At 53.7% G+C, this 22,697-nt stretch overlaps 1 protein-coding gene across 1 annotated transcript in view; it reads left to right on the forward strand.

Annotated features, from left to right (window-relative positions):
- Positions 1–217: 217 nt before the first annotated feature.
- JPH3 (junctophilin 3) overlaps positions 218–22,697 on the forward strand; it is a 59,699-nt gene continuing 37,219 nt past the window's right edge. The window contains exons 1-2 of the mRNA XM_009477417.2: positions 218–908; positions 18,053–18,830. Coding sequence (XP_009475692.1) covers positions 527–908; positions 18,053–18,830 — 1,160 coding nt within the window. The 5' untranslated portion in view covers positions 218–526. The remainder of the gene's footprint in view (positions 909–18,052; positions 18,831–22,697) is intronic.

Genomic DNA, 22,697 nt, shown 5'->3' on the forward strand with positions numbered 1-22,697 from the left:
CAGGCCGGGCGCCCGGGCAGGGCGCAGCGGGGGCTCTGAGGCGCCCTCCCCTCGGGCCGCGCCGGGCTGCGGAGCGCACGTTTGCCTTTATTTAATTATTTTTTTCCTTCTCTTGGCATTTGGCCTCTTTTTTTTTTTTTTTTTTTTTTTTTTTTTTCCTTCCTTCTCTCCCCCCACCCCCGTTCCCTGCCTTGGATGGTTTTTAGGTGGAGTCGTTTGCACCAAAACCCAATAGCTGCTGCTGTTCTTGCTGCTATTTTTTTTTTTTTTTTTTAATGATACTGTTTCCACAGCAGGGGAAGAGAGAACTGGTCCTGAACATACTCCCAGAGAATGAATAATCACAAGAAACTGGCTTAAGCAGCTCCCTGGATTTGGTGCATGATTGCGATTGAGTTTGATTTGATTTGATTTTTTTTTTAATTTTGTATTTTTTCCCCAAGTCATCGTTCGCATTTTATTTTCTGCATTTCTTTTTTTTTTTTTTTTTTCACCTTTTGGGGGATTTGCAAACCGAATTACATGCATGTCCAGTGGGGGAAGGTTTAATTTTGACGATGGAGGGTCGTACTGTGGAGGCTGGGAGGACGGAAAGGCTCATGGCCACGGAATCTGTACCGGCCCAAAGGGTCAAGGTGAATATTCGGGCTCCTGGAGTCACGGCTTTGAGGTGCTGGGGGTCTACACTTGGCCCAGCGGCAACACTTACCAGGGCACCTGGGCGCAGGGCAAGCGCCATGGCATTGGCATGGAGAGCAAGGGGAAGTGGGTGTACAAAGGAGAGTGGACCCACGGATTTAAGGGACGGTACGGGGTCCGAGAATGCACTGGAAATGGGGCCAAGTACGAAGGCACCTGGAGCAATGGATTACAGGATGGCTACGGGACAGAGACCTACTCGGATGGAGGTAGGTGCTGCATTGATACCTTCCGGGCCAGGGCGGGCGGTGGCGTGGGGGTACAAGCCTCCGAGCAGGGACCCTGGTTTTTAGGCTGGAGTCTGTGAGTTTGCAACCTGCTAGCTTGGAGCGAGGGATGCTCGGACCCCGCAGGAGATAAGGAACCAGCCCGGCATGCCATCAGCCCAGCTCTTTGCCACAGGTAGCCCCATATGTTCAGCGGGTCTCTGGGTGCCGGGTTCTCCCCCCATCACTCTCCTCGACCAGGCTTTTTGGGGAGGGGAGCCGGCTGCGCTGGGGGGGGGACGCCCAGCTCTCGCCTAGGGCGGGTCGGAGGACAGGGTGGGCCACGCCATCGGGAGACGACCCGAGTTGCACGTGGGATTTGCAGTTCTGCACCACTGGAACCTGTAGGATTTGCATCGAAGCGACCCGGGGCAGAGGGGAGGTGGACGTGCAGGGGGGGATCCAGGGCAGATGGGTGCAGCTCTGGTGCTGCAAATGCTGCCAGCGAGGGGCTGGGGTCTTTGCATGCCCTGCAGCCCCTCCAAACGCAGCCCCGCGCTTCATAATACCAGGCGAAAGACTTTAATTCAGAAAAGAGTCTTACATTCCTAGTTTACAGCTTAATGCTTAGCGTAGGGGCTCAGAGGGATCACCAAAGCTGTTCTCTGCCGTCAACACGGCTTAACGAGATGTTGAGGAGAAACTAGGATTGAATAAAAAACAAGAAAACCCAATCGGAGCGCTCAAAAAAAAATTGCTGGACTAACAAGCTTTAAGGCCGAACTAGGAGAAACAGCTGGTGCTGTGCTGTAAGTGGCTGTATCATCCTCTCTCATGGTCTGTGCCTACTTCCATCTAAATTGCCACCATAATACGAGGCAGGCCTACCTGCCGGTAGCCGGGGGCATTCGGCAGTGCTGCCCCGTTGTTTTGCTGGCAAACGTGTCCATCTAAAGCAGGCTTATGGTTTTGGTTGTTTGGGTTTTTTTAAGATGTTATCGTTTTCCAGGACTGCTGTGTTAAGGAAATTGCAGCGTTGATGAGCTCCATCGCAGCGTTCCTGAAAGGTGCTGCAAGACCTTTCTCTAGAAAACCCAGTTTGCTGCTTCGTGATTATACAGGGAGGCAAGATTAAACGTTACCTGCAGCTGCTCTTTTATGCTCTCGAAGGGCGAGGTGGAACGATCTCTTGATTTTTTAATGATAATTTGGTGCTGGTGGCTTTTCTCCTAAAGGAAAATATAGCTGCAACCTTTTGTTTCAGCTGCCTGGAATAATGCTGGGGTCTGAGCTGGAATCTGCCGAGTGCGTGTTTGCAAGCTGTCGATAAATCCCAGCAGTCCTTCAGTCGAGAATAAAGCTTGGTCAGAGAATAATCGCGATCTCCCACCTTCAAAGCAGTCAGGAGGGGATGGGGGGGGGTTTCTGCGTGCTCCCAAGGCAAGTGCCGTCGCCCCGCGCCCCTCCTGGCACCCAGCCCCTGCCGGGGAGGCTTGCGGGAAGGCAGGCACAAGTCTCGATAAACTACAGGTCTCCGAGGGCTGGGTGTTGCAGGGCTGGCCCTGTCCCCGGGCACACGCGTGCCCCCACCCCGGCACGCTCCCCGTCGACTGCAGCGCGGCGGCTTTTTGGGAAACCTGGGGAGCATCTCCAAATTGGGGTGGCTTGCCAGCAGTTTCACCGTTTCTGAGAACCTACCAGAAGCAAAGAGCTTTTTCTTCCATCTTGTCAGGCCAGCCTGGCTTCTCGGCGTTTGGGGATCGAAAAGCTATGTTGCACGTTTATCATTTTAGGAGGAGGTCAGAGGATGAGGAGGAGACAAGGGCAGGGTCCGTAGCACGATGCTCCCCCCCAGGGACTCTGCAAACCGTCCGAGGAGGAGGGGGTGGCCGTGCTGGGGAAATGCGGAGCCATGGGACCCGTGGCCAAGCCCACCCTGCTGCCGGGAGCAGGGACGGGCCACGCACGCCCCGACCGGGCTCTTCCACGCCAGCTTTCCCCCCATTTCGGTTGGGCAGTCACCACGGAGTGACTGAACGCAGCTGAAATTGCACTTTCACCAGCTCGCTTGGAAGCACCCAGAGGCCACGGCCCTTTCCCAGTTGCCTGTCTCCATTCTGGGTGGAAAACAGAAAAGTTGGGCATCTCCAGCCTTTTGGACGCCGAACCTTACTGAACTTTGTGCGTTTGGATGCAAGGAGCTGGTGTGTGCAGGAGCTCTGCTGGAAGGGTGGCTGCGTAGCTATTGCACAGGGGAGGCAACTGTTGGGAAGGATGTTTCTCATTAATCTATTCAAGTTATTACCTTCATCAAACTGAAGTATCCTAGAATCCTCGCCCCAGCATCTGTCACTTGCCACCCACAGATAAATATTCATCCCTTGCATATTTTTTTTTAGCACATGTACCAGGGCTAGGGGATGGGTCCCTAAATGCGCAGCGAGGCTCAGGAAGCGAGGCGCCCCAGAATTCATGGGTTTCGCTCCAATTTTACCATTTCCTTGCACAAGAGCGGGGAAGGGCAAATCTCGACACTCCACCGGCGCTATCTTGGGGAGCGATATTTTGCGTGGCTGATGCACACGTGTTGACGCGTTGGGCTCGGGCGTGGGGTATGGCATGCAGTGGCCTCAGCTGTGTTGCCACTGCCCTGCTGGCCGTCCTGGCTCTGCTCGCCGCCCCAGGTACCGTCCCCCCCACGCCGGGTGCTCACGCCTGCCACGCACGCACGCATGCACGCTTCCCCCACATGCAGCTTGCAGATCTCGCACCTCCCACGCGGACACACTCATCGCCATGCACACACGCCTCTCCTCCCCACGCCGAGACGCCGCTTCGCCCCTCCGCTTGCATACCCACACGCACGTGGTCTGCCCCCAGCCCGGCGCCAGCGCTCTCTTGGCCCATGCACGCGCCGGATGAATGCAAACCGCGTTCCCTGAGCCGTGCGGATACGTGTCCATCAATGCAAACCTCTTGCACAGAACCCACGTAAGCAAATACAGCCTCGCTGTTCTCCTAGGAGCCCACACTTTGCCAAATCTCCCTAGCACCGCTGCGCGCCCAACCCACAGTCCTGCACCTGCGGCACACGTGTGCACCGTCCTGTCTTTCCCCTGCACACATGCACTCACTCGGACCCCCCCAAACCGTGATACTGCTGACATGTCCTCATCTTTTTGCCAAAAATCCCTACCACCTCCTGCCCCCATCCAGAAGCACCCTGATATTACATAAACCAGGCTTCTGAGGATCGCTTCAGTCGGATGCTGGAGTTGCACCGCTCGTTTGCTGGGCCTGATTCAGCCCAGCTCCAGAGGGGGAGCAGGATTGCTCCCTTGCTTTGGGTGAAAGGGGCTGCATCCACCTGGATCGGCACCGATGTGAACCGAAGCCGCTGCCATCACCCTTGCTGGAGCTGGCGGAACCTCTCCAGAGCAGAGGGCTGGAGACCTCCTCCCATTGGAGACCCTCACCCGAGCAGGTCTGGAGATCGGGAGACATCTCAGCTGGTTCCTGCCTTTCTGTAACTCCACGGGTGCCTTGGAAATACTCAGTGGTTTTACCCTGGGGACAGTCTGAGTTGTAACTGCAGGCTTGCCATGGGAATCCTAGGGCTGTGTGTTGGGTTTGGGTTTTGCTGCTGAAACCGTGGTTGTGGGGGTGAATAAGACAGGGTGGATGAAGGAAGCCCCAAACCTCCTTTTGCCCTTTCCATCCCTGCCAAAGCTGTTTTTCTCCTCCCTCCACCTCTCCCCAGCTGAGCATTTGGGATCCGAGACCGGACAGGGGCACGAGGAGGGTCCAGCCCCTCTCTCGGGTCCCTGCTGCCCGGCCAGCCCTCCGCTCGCCGCCGTTCCCCGGACAGGAGGTGTCCGCGGTGCATTGGGGCTGTGCCGGGTCCCTCCTGCTGCCACCCCTCACCCCATCCCGGGTACCCACGTGCTCCGCACAGCCTTGTTTCTCAGGAGGGTTACCCCAAAACGGACGGGCGGTCGCATCACGGTGTTCATCTTGTGTAATCCTCTGTGCCCACTCACCTAAATGAATCATCCCTTTGATAGGTGAGTGAAATATAATTAGTGTTTTCATTGTTAGCACCGTGTGAGTAGGCAAGTGGGTTTTCTTGGCCTGGGCTGGGAAATTTTCATGCTTTGCAAGCGATGGGGAGAGGGAAGTGGTGTGGTGGAGCTGCCGGCGTGGGCTCTCTCGCCCTGTCCTGCCGGGGCAGGAGCCGCGGCGGCTCCGTGCCCCACTTTCCCCACCACTGCAGTGGCAGCGGTGACACCTCCAGCCGCTCTCTTAGCGGGGGCACCGGGAGCTACCAACCAAATGGCTTCGTAGTGGTTGAGGAGATAAAAAACACAAAATATTTTGCAAAAGCAGGCCCCTTGCCAATGTAAAGGGTCAGTCCAGGGGGATGGAGCGGGGATGCCGCAGGGGCACCTGTCTGTCCGGGAAGGGGCCGCAGCCCCCTTGCCTGAGCTGAGAAGTGGGTTTGGATGAACCAGCACTGGCCGGTGCCGCTAAGGGCGGCGGCATCGCCGAGGGCTGCCTCGTGCCTCTCTCCGTACAGGGGTTTTTCACAGGTTCCTCTGCAGCTGCAGGGAACCAACTAGCGAGGGCAAATTTCTGTGCAATCTATTCATAGTGCAGATGTCAGAATTACCTTAAAAGCATCAGCTCTCGTCTTATTTTGCTGCCGGGAAGGAATTGTTGATGCACTTTAAATAGTGGGTGGAAACAAGCAAATACAAATATGCCCCGGTCCGCGATCCTCCCGGTTCCTGCACACAGCCCTAGCTGGTCCTAACAACCCCCTAAGACGCTGATAATTAAAAAAAAGCTATGAACTTTGTTTATGAAGCATCTCACTACCTAGGTTTGGTACAGAAGATGCTTGCAGGGCAACAGCGGTTATAGGAGAGCAATAACTGAAACATCAGGACCCGCCGAACATAGAAAAATGAATCAAAATACTAAATGAAGATTCTGACCAGCATCATTAAAAATAAATGATATGAACTCATGGTAATTACTTATCTCACTGGAACATGCTGCTTAGTTTCAGGTACAGCTCAGGACAGAGGAAGAAGGATTTTGACCCCGGGGAAAAGTACGTGAAATAGAAATTGCCAGACAGGCTTAGCCACTCGCTCCATCTTCTCGAGTATTTTATCCGGTGCGTGATGCTCCCGGGGATGGTGCAGGACCCCAGCCTCGGGGCAGTCTGACCCCCTTACATGCCCCATCACAGAAGGTGACTTAAGGCCTGAAGCACAATTTTAACATCCTTTCGCTGGGGATGCTGGGGTGGGTTTCTCATGGCTTTTCATGCAAATCTCAGGATATCTGCATGTGATTTGCTATCCCATAGGGCTCCTCGTGGTTGGGTGACATCTGCTCCTGTAGCTGAACATTTTTTTTCCTTCAAGCTCCAGCTTGTGGAATCATGTGATTTTGCAAGATTTTCAGCTTCATTTTTGAAGCAAGGTTTCCACCCAGACTATTGCAAAAAAGTCATTCTTACAGGCTTGGAAACCAGCAGACGAGAGCTAAAAATGCCTTCTGTTTTAAAAATGCCTTGATTTGAAAATGAACCTGGTTAATTTTGAATGCTTTGAGTCAGGTAGCGCTGATGTAGATGAATGATCTGTATTAATGTAGGCATGACTTGAAGATACAGAAGCTGGGCAGGATGGGGTTGGTGACGGTCTTATAGGGGGTAACGCTGTGGTTTAGCATCTGTCTTGTGAGATTTTGCAGTTTTTGCCTGTTTGGGGTCTGGCTTTTGCATCGACTGAAGTCCTGACCAAGAAAGGATTTTTTTTTGCAGGAGTTTGCAATAATTACAGGAGAGTCTTGATGCTAGTTTGCCCCTGCGATAAGCTGTTTAACTTACAATTAAAGTATCTGTTAACAAAAAGGGGGAGCTTGGAGAAAAAAAAAAAAAACACTTGAATGGCAAGTGTTTACATTTTGGGGTTTGATATTTGCTTTTCAAAGACAGATTCTGACCTTCGAATCAAAAAATCCTTAAAAATTGCAATGGATGCATGAGCATTCCCTTAGAACAGCCACTCCTTTCCCAAAATTATTCCCTGAAGAGGTTCCACTTACTCTTACCATACAGCAGAGCATCATGAATTTTCATGAATGAGCGAACAGCCAGAGCAAGGTCCCTAAGTTTGCAGATATTTGCACCAAGACGATCACTATAAAGATATTTCCTACTCAGGGCATTGCTTTGGGTCTGCAAGGTGTTTCCCTGGACTGAATAAGGGATTGATCATTTATTTCACAGGAAATAAATAAACCCTGCTCTCGCCTCGTCCCGTCCTGCGCCGTCCCCGCTCCCGGTGCAGCCTCGTATCCCCAATCCTTGGGGATTTCAGCCTCATCCCATGCGGCTGAGCATCTCCCACACCTTGCAAGGGATGCAGCCCCCCGAAACCCGGCACCGGCACTCAGCGCCGTTTGTGAGTGCCGGAGAATTAGCCCTTACTCCCGGGAGCTCTGCTGAGAAATGGGGTGAGATCACAGAGTTTGCGATGAGGATTAGAGCGCTGGCGGATTAACGGACTAAGCGTTAGCCCGATTTCACTCTGCTTTGTGAGAGGAGCACATTAGCTGTAATAAAGGTGCTGAGCGATATGCTAATGTGTTTCACATCCCTCGTGCTAAAGCCTCATCCCAGTTTTGGCCCCAGTCGGTGGCCGAATCCACAGGGATTCAGCTGCCCTGGAAAACATTACAGGCCCCGTTTCAGCCAGGGGATGATGCTCCCTTGACTTTCCCTGGCTCCGGCGGACCTGGCGCTTCCCATCCTCAGGAAGAGTAGAAATTTCTTTCTTTTGTTCTTTCCTTTTGAAAAGCTGTATTTCCCCTGACTCCAGGACCTGGCGCTTTAAGAAAAATCGCGACCGGCCTGAGATGCATTATGAGCCCCATCAGAATTAGCAATGCCGAGATTTGATTGTCATTATCATGGTTTGAAGCATTTCTCCAAATGCTGGCTGGAAAAGGCAATTACTAACAAACGCAAACAGGCTCGAGGAGGCAGGAGATACGGACACAATGAGAGGGAAGAGGGAGGGGATGCTCAGGGCGGATTTGCGTTTTCCTGCACACGGTGGAGAGCAAATCGAGTTTCTCCCCCTCGAAGCAAATAGCCGAAATGCCTCAGAAGGCATTGTCAGGCGAGCCCGAACCTAGCCATGGGTCTGGGGGGGATGCTCCTCTCGCAGATGTTATCCGAGCTGAATTTCCGTATGTGATTCTTCTGGAGTGGCTTCTCCTTACTATTATAAGGGCACGTATTCATCACTGGCCATTCCCTGGGGAAAATGGCTTAATTCCTGCAGCTGGGGTTGTCTTCAGAGGTAGGGCAGCAGCTTTGGGGCTTTGCGCCGGTCCCTGCCCTGCCGTAGGTTTGCTGTAGGCTGTGCAAAGCCACTTCGTGCCTGCAGCAGGAGGAGGCACTCACCTCGTTTTGTCGGAGGAGCCCGTCCTCCATCTCGCTCTGTGCCTCGGTTTCCCATCTGTAAGCGCAAATATCAGCAGTCTTTGCAACACCGTGGCGCACGTTAATGTTTGCCAGTGAGGGACGGAGCTTCATTCTGCTGATCTCCTGATTGCAAAGTATCTTTGGGGCAGGCAACATGGCAATGAGAATATAAAGGACTCCCCATGTTTTGGATGGGGCTCATGTGCCCCAGATGAGCATTCTCGCCCCAAGTGACCCTGCCTTTCAGATGATTTTCCCTGCGGAGAACGGTTGAGCAAGCCCTCTTCTGTGGTATTTCAGCCAGAGTTACTTTACGTTGTTATTTGCATCCACAGAGGAGGAGGAGGCAGATTCCCTGGCTGTGGCGTGAGGCTGTATAAATCCCTCTCCTCTCTCCAGCCCCGGCTCTTGCTCCCGCAGAGGTGCCCAGCGAGGCGCTGGCTCTGCCAGGGCCACCCCTGCGCCCATCTCTACCTGCTTGCAAAGTGATCTCCTACGGTACATCATCCAAACCCAGCAACGCCACTGCTTTGTGTCCTTAGATGGACATTTAGCTTTTAAAAGTGCAAGTTAACCATGCTGATATGAGCTGCAGGCTTGTAAAGATTTAATATTTGTTGAGCCCCAGCAACAGACTTAATGCCACCCAGCACCCCAGCAAAGCAGCCCATGACAGCTCTGCTCTAGTCCTCCTCTTCTCCTCTCTTCTCCCTGCTCTGCTCTTCTCCCTTTTCCTTTTCCTCTTTCCCTTCTCTCCTCCACGGATGCCCAGACCTCGCTGTGCCCATCGTGTATGTATGGATCCAGCCTCGCATTAAGCAATATGACTAACATCCATCACGTGTTCGTGCCTGCAGATTATATTTGCATACTCAAAAATCCATACTTTGTTTCTTCTCCTGTGTAAGCAGTTACCAGAGCATATTTTTGGCAAATTAGCAGCCACAGCAGAAGCATCTGACTGTGTTTTTAGCATGGCTTGGTGATGGTCAGAGGCATGGAGAGCCTTGACAGGGCCGGGGGGGAAGGTAATTTGCCGCTGATGCCATATCCACGCGGCGTTGCACGCATGCACCATCATTGATTCATGCAGGTGGCAAGTCCTAGACGTCCATATCATGCCAGTGTGGGATTTAGGTGAGCATTTGGGAGACGATTGCTGCTCTCCGGCAGCTGGGGACGGGGCAGGGAATGCAAGTCACCCGGCGCAGCGCCTTGTCCTGCTGCCAGGAGGGATAGCGCGGGAAGGATGGCGCTTGGAGTGTCTTGGCAGCACACGTGCACCCACGTGCATGCTCGGGAGGACCCATACATGCCAGCAGCATGTTTGGGGGGCACGTTTTTACCAGCAAGACCCCCTGACTGCTGGACATCAGCTGGGGTGACCAAGAAGGATGACCCCATCATCACCCCATCAGGTCTGAGGCTGAATTAGCATCCTCCAGTCCTCTCTTCTCTCTCACACATCTTCTCTTTGGGATGGATGTTCCTGAGATGCTAAACATGATTTTTGCATGAATCCTTCCTGGGCCTTTCTCATATCGAATCGCTGGAAAGTGGTATCTGTCAAACTTGCTTCTTTTGTCGTAATTCAAGAGACCGGCCTAATTATTGCCATCGGATGTCTTTAATTAACGTGCTGCAGAGTTCAGAGATTAGAGGGGGGCTGAGCATGCCAGGAAGGATCCTTTGCAAGTAAACTAGCAATCTGTGAGGCCTGATTACTTCAGCTTGGTTTGGAAAAGTGGACGGGCACTTCGGACGACTCAGACCTTGTTCCCAAATTTCGCTGCATGGTAAAAGTGAGCTGGGAGGTTTGGATCACTGCTGTTGCTGAACACAGTCACCGTAACAGGCAGATCTGGCTGTGCTTCGAGGATGGGACAGAGCCTACAGAGAAACCTGCCCTTTGAAGCCTGCTGCTCCCATCTTCTGTGAAAGCCTGGGTAGCTGCGCCTGTGCTGCCGATTATTTTAGCTAACCTGGAAATACCTTGCACTGACCCATGACAGTAGGTTTTTTGTATTTTTTAACTCTTTTTTAAACTATTTTTCTAAGCATTTGACTTTTTCTGAGGTCATGTTGTGATAATAATATGTGTGTGTCCACGGGCCTCAAAATGCTTTACAACATCCTAAATAATCACTTGGATGTCTCCATGAAGAAACTGAAGCGGAGCAAGGCAGGGCAGGTCTGTGCAAACCTCCCCGTGTGCTTTACCCCGTGTGCTTGCCAAGGACTTTGTCCTGCAGGACACGGAACCGGCCGTCTCGGTTTGGGAAAAGCCTGTGAGCAGCCTTCAGTCCGTAAAGCTTGTACTTAATGGTGTTCCTGGACTGGAGCCAGAGGGCTCAGCAGCCTGCAAAATGCCAGAGCCTTGGGTATGGGGAGGGGGGGAAGAAAGAAAATGCAGCCATTCCAACCCAAAAAATCCTGACTTCTGTCTCCTTCCAATGCCGTGACGGAGATGGACCAGGTTTATATCCAAGCGCATGATCCCACCTTCAGCCTGCTTCAGGCTGTGAGCGGCCCATCATCTTCCCTTGGGGCTTCCCCCCGTATCATTCAAAATCCGCCTGTCGCTCTGGTGTGCCCGATGGTGCTGCTTATTTGTCTGAAAGCTGGAGTACCCCGGGCATCGTTGTTGGTCTTCGCCATCTCTCCGTAAGCAGGAGAGGACTATGGGTGGCAGGCGGTCCCTTGGCTTTCCACCCTGTGGCACTGCTCACCTTCACCTGCTGAGTGCAGTGCTGTAGGCCACCTCCATCCTAGCCAGAAAGGCCATTTTCTAGATGTTTCAGGTCTCCTTTCCCTCTCCATTTCACTCTTATGTGTGAAAGGCACCTGGTACGAAGACAAATGGCATCAATGAAGTGACTCTTCTTCTTGCCCGAGGTTTCCAGCTGGTGTGCTGCAGGTGGGACGAGCAAGCCATGAGTTGGTTGCCTCTTCCCAGCTATGGTGAAGACCTTGTCTGCAAGAGGGAGCAGCTCCCTCCACGGTCCTGGGCCCACGAGCACCCACACAAGCCCCGCTGCAGCGGCTGTACCCGGGAAGATGAGCTGGAGCTGGAGATGGGTCTCCTCCTTCCCCGCTCCCCAGGAAAAAAACCCAAAAACTGGCAAAGCCAAGGAGATGAATGGAAACCTGTCATTCTTCCTGGTGTCTATAATGCCTCCGATCCTCCCGGAGCACTCTGCAAATAGGAGCTAATTAGTCTTCCCAATACCCACCTGAATTGCTGGAGTGCCGCTGCATTATCCCTGTTTCCAGCAGGGAATGTGGAGGCGATGAGGCTGTGCCTGGCCGGCTTGCCACCGGCTTTGCATGGGATCCCGCTCGCCTCCCCGTTTCTGCAAAGTACAAACCAGGGCGAACCCTGATTTCAGGGATTTTGGCATTATGGGGACAACAGGAGCAGCCCTGCAGACTCTCTGCTCTCTTCCCAGAATGAATTTTAGCCTCCTGAGCCAAATGCTGAGAAAGCGCTGAATACCTGCAACAAATTAGATTACTTTTTGGTACTTGTCATTTCTCAAAACATACGATCTTCTGCTGAAGCATCAGGAATGATGCTTTGGAGGCCAGTGACTTTCCGCTTTCTGCTTTCAACCTGGCTGGCTCCAGCCAAGGATGGGGCTCTGCATGGTCCTCAAGGCAATGGAAATTCCTGCAGGAGTTTTAAAAGCCGTTTGGAAACAACCCAGCCCGGCTCCAAGGGGAGCCAGCCAAAAAAAACCCCACCCCAGGCTTAAGAACACAAGTGAAAGTGGCCAACAACCGCATTGCCCATTTTCTTCTCTCCATGTTTCCATCCCATCCCGACTTTCCTCATCTTTCTTGCGAGCCCATTTCCTTTCTCACGCTTCATCTGCTGTTTCCGAAAGAGGAATATTCTCGCCGATCCATCTTTCAGGATGACTTTAGTTATTTTCTCCCAGCCTCAGGTTATGCCCTCTCCTTATCTCTGATCTATACGTGTGCACGCGCGTGGCCGCATCCCCACCCTTCTTGGCATCACCTTTATCTTGGCCAAATCCTGCTGGAGCGATTACACCAGGAGTCAAGAAATCTTCCCCAGGGTAAAACCGCGGCGAGGAAGAGCACAACCCGCTTATTCCCTCGGGCTCTAATTTTGCTGCCATTATGATGAATGGCAAAATTCCCTTTCCCAGGGCAGGATCCCTTTTGTCAGCAGGATCATGGTGGTGGCTGAGATTTCTTGGCTTGGCTCTCCAGTTCTCTCCTATCATGCGTCTGCTCTTGTCCACGATTTCCACCCAGCCCTAGCCCGCAGCTGCCTGCACGATGCTGCCCTGATCACCTAATGGATGCTGCATTTTCCCTGATGCCATCACTCCATTAATCTCATGCAATTAATGCTTTGGGAAGCGTTTTGCAAATATTGATAGTAAGGAAAGAGCTACAACCCAGAAATGGTTGCTGCTTTGGTTGTATTACCATAGTAAGTCACAAATGACCTAGCTCAGGAGGATTTTCCTTCTGCGTCCGAGACTTTTTTGGTTGCTCTTTGTCCTTTTTGCACAGTGCGAAAGGGCCACACGGAAGGGGGGTGGATATTTGTGGCATCTTGGAGGCATCCATAAGAGTGACCTGCATGGCTGGGGGGAAGAGGTTGGCACATTTTCCTCCCCAGCAATTCTCCTCCCTCACGGTGGCATTGCCTCTTTTCCGTAATGCCCTGGCTTGGGCAATGCAATCAGCTTGTGGCCAGGATTGCAGTAGCGTTGGCTTGCTCCCTGCTTCCCATCCCAACGGAGCCATGTTCCCCTCTTGTGCACAGTTAAAGAGGGTGGCTGCTCTTCTGCTCTGACCCTGGGAGGTGCTCAGCTCTCTACATCTGCACTGCAGTCCTTGAGGACCTCGGTTCAGCACCTCAGATCAGTCTGGGGACCTTTTTCATCAGACGTGCTCGTCCTGTTACACCCAGCCCCGTCCTACGGTCCCCACTGCACGGGTTTCCCATTGCACGCTCCCTTTGCAGCTCCCTAGCTCTGAAACAGCTGTACGGTCCTTCCTGGCGCGTAAAGTGGAAAATCATAAAGTCCCGTTTCCTCTGCAGGGAGAAAGAGTCTCCCGGCTCCTTGTGAGATTAAGCTTTGTGCATATATCTGCAAATGTTAGGGGCAGAGGTTAAGCTGAGCAGTACAAGGGGAGGAGGTGACAGTGCTTAGCAATGCAGATCAGATAGCTCTGAGACCTTCCAGTATTCATGGCCAAATCCTGGGATATTTAGGGGTTTAAAACATAATGAAGCCAGATGAAGGAAGGAGTGCTGTTTGGGTGAGGAAGGACGGATGAACTCAGCTCCCTGGAAGGAAGTTCTTTGATCTGCTGGTGGCCATGAAGGTGGCCAGATGTCTTAGTGGCCATAGGGGAGGTAACCGTGCCCTCCTAGGCAATCCCCAGAGGCAATCCATGCTGCTGCCTCCAGCAGGGAAGCAATCAGGAAAGCAATGACACCCATGAAAGCAGACTTGGCGTCTGGGGTTTGCTCTTTGCTGGGAGTTGCTCCATGATGCTGGGAGGGCAGAAGCAGGATGGGCCAGCCGGATGGGATGGCTCCTCAAGTCCTTGCATCCTCTGCTTAGAAAAATCAGCCTTGGCAGGGAGATGCACAGCATTTCCACAGCCTTCTCCTGGAGAAGCTGGCTGCTCACGGCTTGGATAAGTGCACTCTGCACTGGGTTAAAAACTGGCTGGACGGCCGAGCCCAGAGAGTGGTGGTGAATGGAGTCAAATCCAGTTGGCGGCCAGTCACGAGTGGTGTTCCCCAGGGCTCAGTGTTGGGGCCAGTCCTGTTCAATATCTTCATTGATGATCTGGATGAGGGGATCGAGGGCACCCTCAGTCAGTTTGCAGATGACACCAAGTTGGGTGGAAGTGTCGATCTGCTGGAGGGCAGGGAGGCCCTACAGAGGGACCTGGACAGGCTGGATTGATGGGCCAGGGCCAACTGGGTGAGGGTGAACAAGGCTCAGTGCCGGGTCCTGCACTTGGGGCACAACGACCCCATGCGATGCTACAGGCTTGGGGAGGAGTGGCTGGAGAGCTGCCTGGTGGAAAAGGACCTGGAGGTGTTGGTTGACAGCCGCCTGAACATGAGCCAGCAGTGTGCCCAGGTGGCCAAGAGGGCCAATGGCATCCTGGCTTGTATCAGGTATAGCGTGGCCAGCAGGAGCAGGGAGGTGATGGTGCCCCTGTACTGGGCACTGGTGAGGCCGCACCTTGAGTGCTGTGCTCAGGATTGGGCCCCTCACCCCAAGAAGGCCATGGAGGGGCTGGAGCGTGGCCAGAGCAGGGCAGCGAGGCTGGGGCAGGGGCTGGAGCACAAGGCTGGGGAGGAGCGGCTGGGGGAGCTGGGGGTGCTCAGCCTGGAGAAGAGGAGGCTGAGGGGAGCCCTCATCGCTCTCTGCAACTGCCTGAAAGGAGGCTGGAGCCGGGGGGTCGGTCTCTTCTCCCCAGGAACAAGCGATAGGACGAGAGGGAACGGCCTCAAGCTGCGCCAGGGCAGGTTTGGGTTGGATATGAGGAAAAACTTCTTCACGGAAAGGGCTGTCAGGCCCTGGCCCAGGCTGCCCAGGGAAGTGGTTGAGTCTCCATCCCTGGGGGGATTTAAAAGCCGGGGAGATGTGGTGCTTGGGGACATGGGTTAGTGGTGGGCTTGGCAGTGCTGGGTTAACAGTTGGACTTAATGATCTTAAGGGTCTTTTCCAACCTTAACGATTCTATGATTCTGTGATTCTGTGCAGCGATTGCTCCTGGCAGCTGTGCAATTCTAGGAGTAGGTTTTAAGGCCATGCAAAGATGACAGCTTCCCGGGCACCTCTGCCTTGCTGGAGATAGGCACAGGCGCTCACTGCAGCTGTAACCTGCTGTGACCAATTTGCCGCCTCTGCTCCAGCTGGGACGCGCTGTCACGCTTGCTCCGAGTGCTTTGTTCTGCTCTTTGCCACTGCCTCTGGTTTTCAGCAAAGGGCCATGCTTGCTTTACGGTGCTTTGGTTTAATCCGTTTGGGTTTTTTTTCAGCTGCAGATTTGCTAGGAGACTGGGAGGTCAAGGGACCTGCCTGGGGCCAGGGACCGAGTCAAGTGACTCAGCCAAGGGAAAAGGAGTCCGGGACCTGGGCAGGGCAGGCTCTGACGGATCTCCTGCAGGACCTTTTCTCCCTCTCCCCTTGCCCACGCTGGCATCTTTCCCTGAACACTGTGAATCCATCTCTAGAGATAACAGGAGGCTGAGCACGGGACGAGGACATCCCTAGCCATTTTAGGGGCTCCATTTGCAGGGCGTTGGGGGAAATCTCTCTCACCTGGCTGCTGCCCGTTGCCCCCAGTGGGTTGTGCTGCCAAGATGCTCTGGGAAGGAGCCAGAAAGGGGAGTGAGATGCTGCCAGGCCTGCAGGGGATGGATGGATGGATGGATGGATGGATGGATGGATGGGGGGCTCTCCCCTGCCACAGGCACTGTTCCAGGGTGCCACTGGGCACGGGGAGAGCCGTGGTGCACAGCATCGGTTGTTGCCTGTTCTTGGGGACACCAAAGTGGGCTTCAGTGGGGCAAGCCAGGCTCGCTGCTCAAACCCATCCAGAGGACGTTTGATGTCTCCACTGAGCTGTTTGCCGGCCGTCTTCCCGGTTGTCCCCGATCATTCTCCCTGCTGGCACTGCCATCACCTCCTTGCCCTGCCCCGCCGGTGACTGCCGTAATCCCAGTGCTCTGCCTCCCTCCCCAGTGCTAATCCTATAAACCCTCGGTAAATCCTGCCCTCCTGGCCCTCCCTCTCCATGTCCCTTCTCTGAGGCAGTCTTTGTGGGGGTCCCCCAGCGTGGGGCTGGCATTTTTTTGGGGTGCACAAGGCTGTCACCCAGATAAAGTAGCACCTTGGGGTGTTTCTTGCATTGGAGCACCAGGAAGGATGCCCAAGCCCCAGGGGATTTGTGCAAAGCACTGGCGGCTATTAGATAAGACAGCTGATGCACCCCAAAATGTGCCCGGGTGCTGGTTTCACGCTCTCGGTAAGCAGTTCCCATGCTCGACGTGAGCTGCTCCAGCACGTACCCATCTCCAGAGCTACCGCTGAGCCCTGCGGACTGGGTGGTGGAAACCCCTAAGGATCCTCCTGGGGGTGGGATCAGGATGAAGGATGAAACGGAGCAAAAGGATGCATCGCTGTAGGGTGGGGATCGCTCCTTGCAGCGAGAGTAGGGTTTATCTGGGATGGGGATGACCAGCACAGCCCGTTTTAGTAATCCTTTCCACTGGGCCGTTGGAAAACATTGAGAGGGAAAACGCTGCAGCAAAACGGATAGGTCTCGGGGAACAATATTTTTGCAGCCAAAAAAGCCGGCTCGGGTGGACCTGATGGGTTGCTCATGTCTACGAATCACAGCCTGATTGCTAAGGGCAAAGAGCATCCCTTGCAGAGAGGGGATGGAAAGCCTCTATCAGACTGAGCCGGCAGTAATCACCCAGGCCGTTTTCGTCGGGGCTGTTTCGGTTTGATTCCCACAGGGTTCGCTATTTCAGCAAGTCTATTTTAAGACTCCCTCGGTGTGCGGGAGCGGGGCTGGAGTGAAGGGAGGCCCCGACACTGCAAGGTGCTGCCTGCACCCATCCCAGCGTGGGGCCCTGCTCTTTGCATTGCCATCCGGGGACGGGCGGCAGCAGGGCAGTCCGGGGCTGGGACCGGCCGCAGCATCCCAGTAGCACCAGTACCAGGCAAGGAGCTGTCCTCGGGCTCATCAATCCGCCCCGCGAGAGCTTAGGCAGGCGGTGAATCACTGCATCTCGAGCTAGTCCAGAAAAGATTAAGCCAACCTAAGAATAAAACAAGCCCCAGAGTTCAGCAGGCTGGGATAAAACGAGAAAGCGTGCCAATCGCCGAGCTCCAGGAGGGAAAGGGATTATAAACCCCAGGCAGATTACGGCTGTTTCAGTACACAGGGCAGGCGTTACGCTCCCATCGCACTTCCCAAGCTGGATGGGTTTCTTGTGCCTCCCTTCCCAGTGCCGCGGTGAGGTCCTGTGTGCTTTTCATCCCACTAAGGACCAGTTAAGCAACTCCAGGAAGTGCCCATGCAAATGTAGGAGCTCAAAACAGTTTCCAAGGGGAATAACCAAATAGATCTCTCCCTGTGAGGCCTTTATTTCTATAGAGCCGCTCCCTTCCGCTGCATGCCGGATGAAAGGCACTACGTATATAAATAAATGCATTGTAATATACCATCCGCTTTGATCACTGCCGGCAGCATGGACGGGATCGGAGTCTGCTCCCAGATAACGATTTCCCTACCACATCTCCCCGCTCCATTCCCTTTCAAGTTAGGGGTTGATCTAAGGGGCAGTTCCTCGAAGCACTGCTCCGTGCTCGATGATGCCTTGGCTGGTTTCTAATATTTCCGCGCTGCCGCTGGAGTGCATGCCTGCAATCCAACCGAGACGTTATTTTTTCCTCCCACAATGTAACGTTGCAATCCTTGTCACGGAGATGGGACAGGGATCCAGAGCTGCACTTTGCTGCTCCACTAACGAAGGGCTCGCAGAGGAGTTTGATGCCATTAGTGGTCACGATGCCACACCATGAAACCCCTCTTTGCTTTTGTCTCCTCTTCCCAGGGACATACCAGGGCCAGTGGGTCGGAGGGATGCGCCAGGGCTACGGCGTCCGGCAGAGTGTTCCCTACGGCATGGCTGCGGTTATCAGGTCACCCCTGAGGACGTCCATCAACTCCCTGCGCAGCGAGCACACCAACGGCACGGCGCTGCACCCCGACTCCTCGCCGGCGGTGGCCGGCAGCCCCGCCGTCTCCCGGGGTGGCTTCGTCCTCATGGCCCACAGCGACGCCGAGATCCTCAAGAGCAAGAAGAAGGGCATCTTCCGGCGGTCGCTGCTGAGCGGACTCAAGCTCCGTAAGTCCGAGTCCAAGAGCTCCTTGGCCAGCCAGCGGAGCAAGCAGAGCTCTTTCCGGAGCGAAGCCGGGATGAGCACGGTCAGCTCCACCGCCAGCGACATCAATTCCACCATCAGCCTGGGCGAGGGCGAAGCTGAGCTCTCCGTCATCGAAGACGACATCGATGCCACCACCACCGAGATCTATGTCGGCGAGTGGAAGAATGACAAGCGGTCGGGCTTCGGGGTGAGCCAGCGCTCGGATGGGCTGAAGTACGAGGGAGAATGGGCCAACAACAAGCGCCACGGCTATGGCTGCATGACCTTCCCCGACGGCACCAAGGAGGAGGGCAAGTACAAGCAGAATGTCCTGGTCAGCGGCAAGAGGAAGAACCTCATCCCGCTGCGGGCCAGCAAGATCCGCGAGAAGGTGGATCGGGCCGTCGAGGCGGCCGAGCGGGCGGCCACTATCGCCAAGCAGAAAGCGGAGATTGCGGCGTCCAGGTAAGGTGGTCCCCGTCCCGACACGGTGTCTCAGCAGGGGTCCCACCCCGACGGCTGCGGTTTGATGGGAGAAGTGGGATGAGATTTTTTGTGGTAGTAGGTGCTCGGGGCAGGTGTTTTAGGGAAACTGCTGGAGGCAGGCAAGTGTTGCGGTGGGCGTCTGCTGGTGCAGGCAACGGTCGGTGCTATCTGGACCCCAAAGTGGGAGCGGGCAGCATCCTAGAAAGCCAAGCCACTGGGCTTGCCCAGGCTTCATGGGTGGTGTTCAAAATGGGGTGGATCCAAGCCGAATTGTCCCTCTGCTAACTCCGAGCGAGCTGTGGATGCACGACCTTCCCGACCCAGCTGTCGAGGCCATGCAGCGTCACCCAGCGCGGTGCGTTCGCTGCAGCCTGTGCAGGGGGTGATTGTGCCGTGGTGGGACTGCACTTGTGGGTCACGGTGTGACCTCACAGGCTGATAGCTGTCGCTTAGGAGGTACTGGGTTATTTACCCCATCTCTCCCTAGCCTCTGTTAAAGAGGGTGATACCCTTAGCAGAAGAGCTCCTGAGATGCTGTTTGTCCATATCCTTGAGATGCTGTTTATCCATATCCATATCCTCTTGGCAGTCAAGTGGAACCATCCCAGGGTTGGCCTGTGCTGGGAGGATTCCCAGCTATTTCTGTTCCCAAAAGAGGTTTTGAGTGGAAAAGCAGTCAAATCATTGGCTGCAGCTGATGCTTGAGGAGGGTTTGCCCTGCCTGAGGCTCTGCTAGAAAGTGGCAGATCTGGGTGCCCAAATAATCCCTACCAGCCTCAAGAAGCCCCCACTCCCCAGGCTGGCTGGAGCCATCATGGAACTGCTCAGTGATTCGGAGCAGGGACCTGATCCAGCTGAAAACCAGCAGGAGAAGGCAGGGGGAGGGGGTTATGTCTAATTTAGGTTGAAATAGGGTCCAACTCCCTGCTCAAAGCAGGGCCAACTCAAGTGCCTTCTATCTGGCTCCCAAAATGTGCCTGGAGCTTCGTGACTTGCAGCAAGGTCCCAGAAAAGAGGTGAGCCGAGGAGGAAAGGCTCCTCTGCCGAATTCAGGGCTCTTTGTGTCTCTTTTTTGGGTTGGTTTAATAGAGCATGGTCATTCCTTTCTGGTTTCTGAGCAAGTGCTATATATAGCAGCCAGGCTGGGGAAAAAGGGCTGGGGTTAGGGGAAAAACCCAGGTACCTCCTCAGTCGCCTGCGCTGGGTTAATTGCTGGGTCTGGATCATTCGTATGCAGAGTCACACTTGAAATCTTTATCAGTATGTCTGCCGATGACTTATCTGCAATGTGAATGAGACTCCCAGGCCTGCTTTGGGAGCATATTTGGGTTTGATGATGTTTTCGAGCTGATGTTGTACCAAATTGTTGTCAAAGCTTTGGAGAAAAAAAAAAAATCCCACTAGATTGCCAGGTAGGAAACAGACTGCAGAGCAGCAGAAAGACCAGATCTTTCCCTGTCATCTGGGGATGTGAATGCCTCGATACAAAGGCCTGAATCCTGGAAATGTGGAGCTCTAGTCTGCCGTGGGATGCCAGGTCTGAGAACCTGAGCATCCTCTGTCCCCCGGCAGTAATGGTCCTAGAAATCCATGAGAGCGGGAGTTGGAAGAGATGTGACCCCCCCCGTGTTGAAATACTTTAATGAGCTCTTGGCATATAATGTTCCACCTTCTAATTATGAAAGAGAAGGAAAAAAATCAAATTAGATAGCAATGCCAGGGCCTGAGTACCTTCCTCCCCTGTACCGCCCGGAGTAAGGTGGCCCTGAGCTCTGCTGGAGAGCAGCAGCAGCGCTGGGAGGGAGGATGCAGCCCGTGCCCACGCCTGTCCAGGGAGGAGGAGAAAAGCTGTGGGATTTGGGGACCACCCAGAGGACCCCGTTAATCATCAGTGAAGATGCAAAGAAATAAATGAATGGGAGCGCACGGCTTCGAGGCTACTCCGTCAGAGGCTGAGCCTGGTCCCACCAGAAAACGCTCTGTGAACAACCTGACATCTCCATCCCGCTGCCCGGCTCCCTCCACCGCTTGCGCTCGGTCTTAACCAGTCTGTTCTTGACTAGACACATGGGGAAGAAAGCAATCACTGGCAACCCAGGGCTTTGCTCTTTTTATGGCACAGCCATCGCCTCCGGTGCACAAGGGCTGCTGGTGTGTTGAAAAGCCCTTTATTGATCTGCTGCGCAGCCCATCTTTCGCTGCGCGAGCCGGGGACAGACGGACTCCAGCGTGACGCGTGCTGTACATTAGTGCTGGGTTACCAACGGTGAATGACGCCCGTCCCAGGAATTTTTGCTGCCTGTGTCCAAAATCTAATTCCCAAAATCTATCAACGATGAGCCCAAACCATTTGGCTACGGCCGGGCAGGATCGCAGGATTTAGGCTTTGGTGGAGACGCGGGGCAGGTGGGATTAGGCGGGCGTACAGGCTCAGCCCCAAGGCTTGGAGGGTGTTTTGGGTTTGCAATTCAGCTGCAGACAGGAGAGGTCCAAGGACCTTGAAATGCAATCGGAGAGAGCTGCTTTGTCTGAAACCTGCGATCCTTCAGCTGGAGCTCTTCCCCTTTGCGAGGGTTTTTGCACGGACGCTCTCCTCGGCTGCATCCCAGCATGCAGAACCAGAAGAGAGCAAGGTTTTACAAACCTAGAACCAGCTAGAAAGGCTGTCATATAATTAGTCCGATTAATTTTAAAGCTTCTGAACACTTAAACACCCCCCTGCAGTGCCCACACCAAATCGCATGGTCCAAATGGAAAGGAATGCACAAAATAGGCAGTGGGTGCATTGGCAGAGGAATCCTGATGCTCGTTTCGGTGGCTTTGGAGCTCAGGGGTGCAACATTCCCCATCTAATACCAACGTGAGCTCTGCCTTACCAGCACCTGGGGATTTTATAACAGCACTGGTGTGTGTCTGTGTATGTGTGTGTGTGTGTGTATTCTCTTCTGTCTAATAATATGGCTGAGTTCACTCTGCAGCCTTTCCCTTGGTGGGGGAAAATATGTGCCCACCCACGTATTTCATTAAATTTGTAAGAATTCAGTATTTTTGAAAACTCTACCGCTCTGTCAGATTTGGTTGGAATTGGCCAACACGTTCAAAAGTTATTAGTGTGGGAGTGATGGCATATAGATATATAAACAGCACAATCACATAAGTAAGCCCCATTTCCTGAGGAAAGTAGGCTAAAAACATAGTGTACTGAAGACAAGTAAATTGGATTCTTAAAGTTGTTTTAGTCTGAACAGAGTACAATGTTGTCTGTGACAGAGAAAAGTAAGCTCATTTAAGGAGTAGTTTTTAGGTTCAGTAGATGATTCTCCTAAATTTTCTTCGATGCAATTAAAATGAAATAACAGTTTCTTTCCCCTTCTATCACCCGTTTGCTGAAATAGTTCGTGTAAAGTCAATGGGCGAGAAGGGCTATGAATCAGGTCTGAAAAACTACCGTTGATATCGACTGTCGGTTTTCAGAGGTAGCCGGGGAGGGAGCCCTTTTCCAGCCTGTTTAAAATGAAGGTGCAGGGTGTCCTCTTTGTGCTGTGGGGTGCTTCATCCCCCTCTCCTATCAGCCAAGAGCCATCGCTCTTTGTGCTGCTACCCTGGAAGGATGAAGGATGCACTGGAGACACCGGCTCCCATCTCATTAGTGATAACGTTGATACCCAAGGCAGATTGTCCATAGGCACTGGTGTGTCATGGTCAACTAAAATATAATATCCAGGTGAGAGAGGTGGGCCAGAAAGCTCGTCCTCACCCCTTGGCTTTCGGCGCAGCCGCTGGACGTGGAGGATAGATGCACATGAAGCATCGGGGGGAGCTCAGGACCGACTCCAGCTCTCCGCA

The sequence above is a fragment of the Nipponia nippon genome, unplaced genomic scaffold, assembly GCF_047370975.1.
Source record: "Nipponia nippon isolate SJK-2023a ecotype South Korea unplaced genomic scaffold, ASM4737097v1 scaffold_7, whole genome shotgun sequence".
In the NCBI taxonomy this organism is placed as follows: Eukaryota; Metazoa; Chordata; class Aves; order Pelecaniformes; family Threskiornithidae; genus Nipponia; species Nipponia nippon.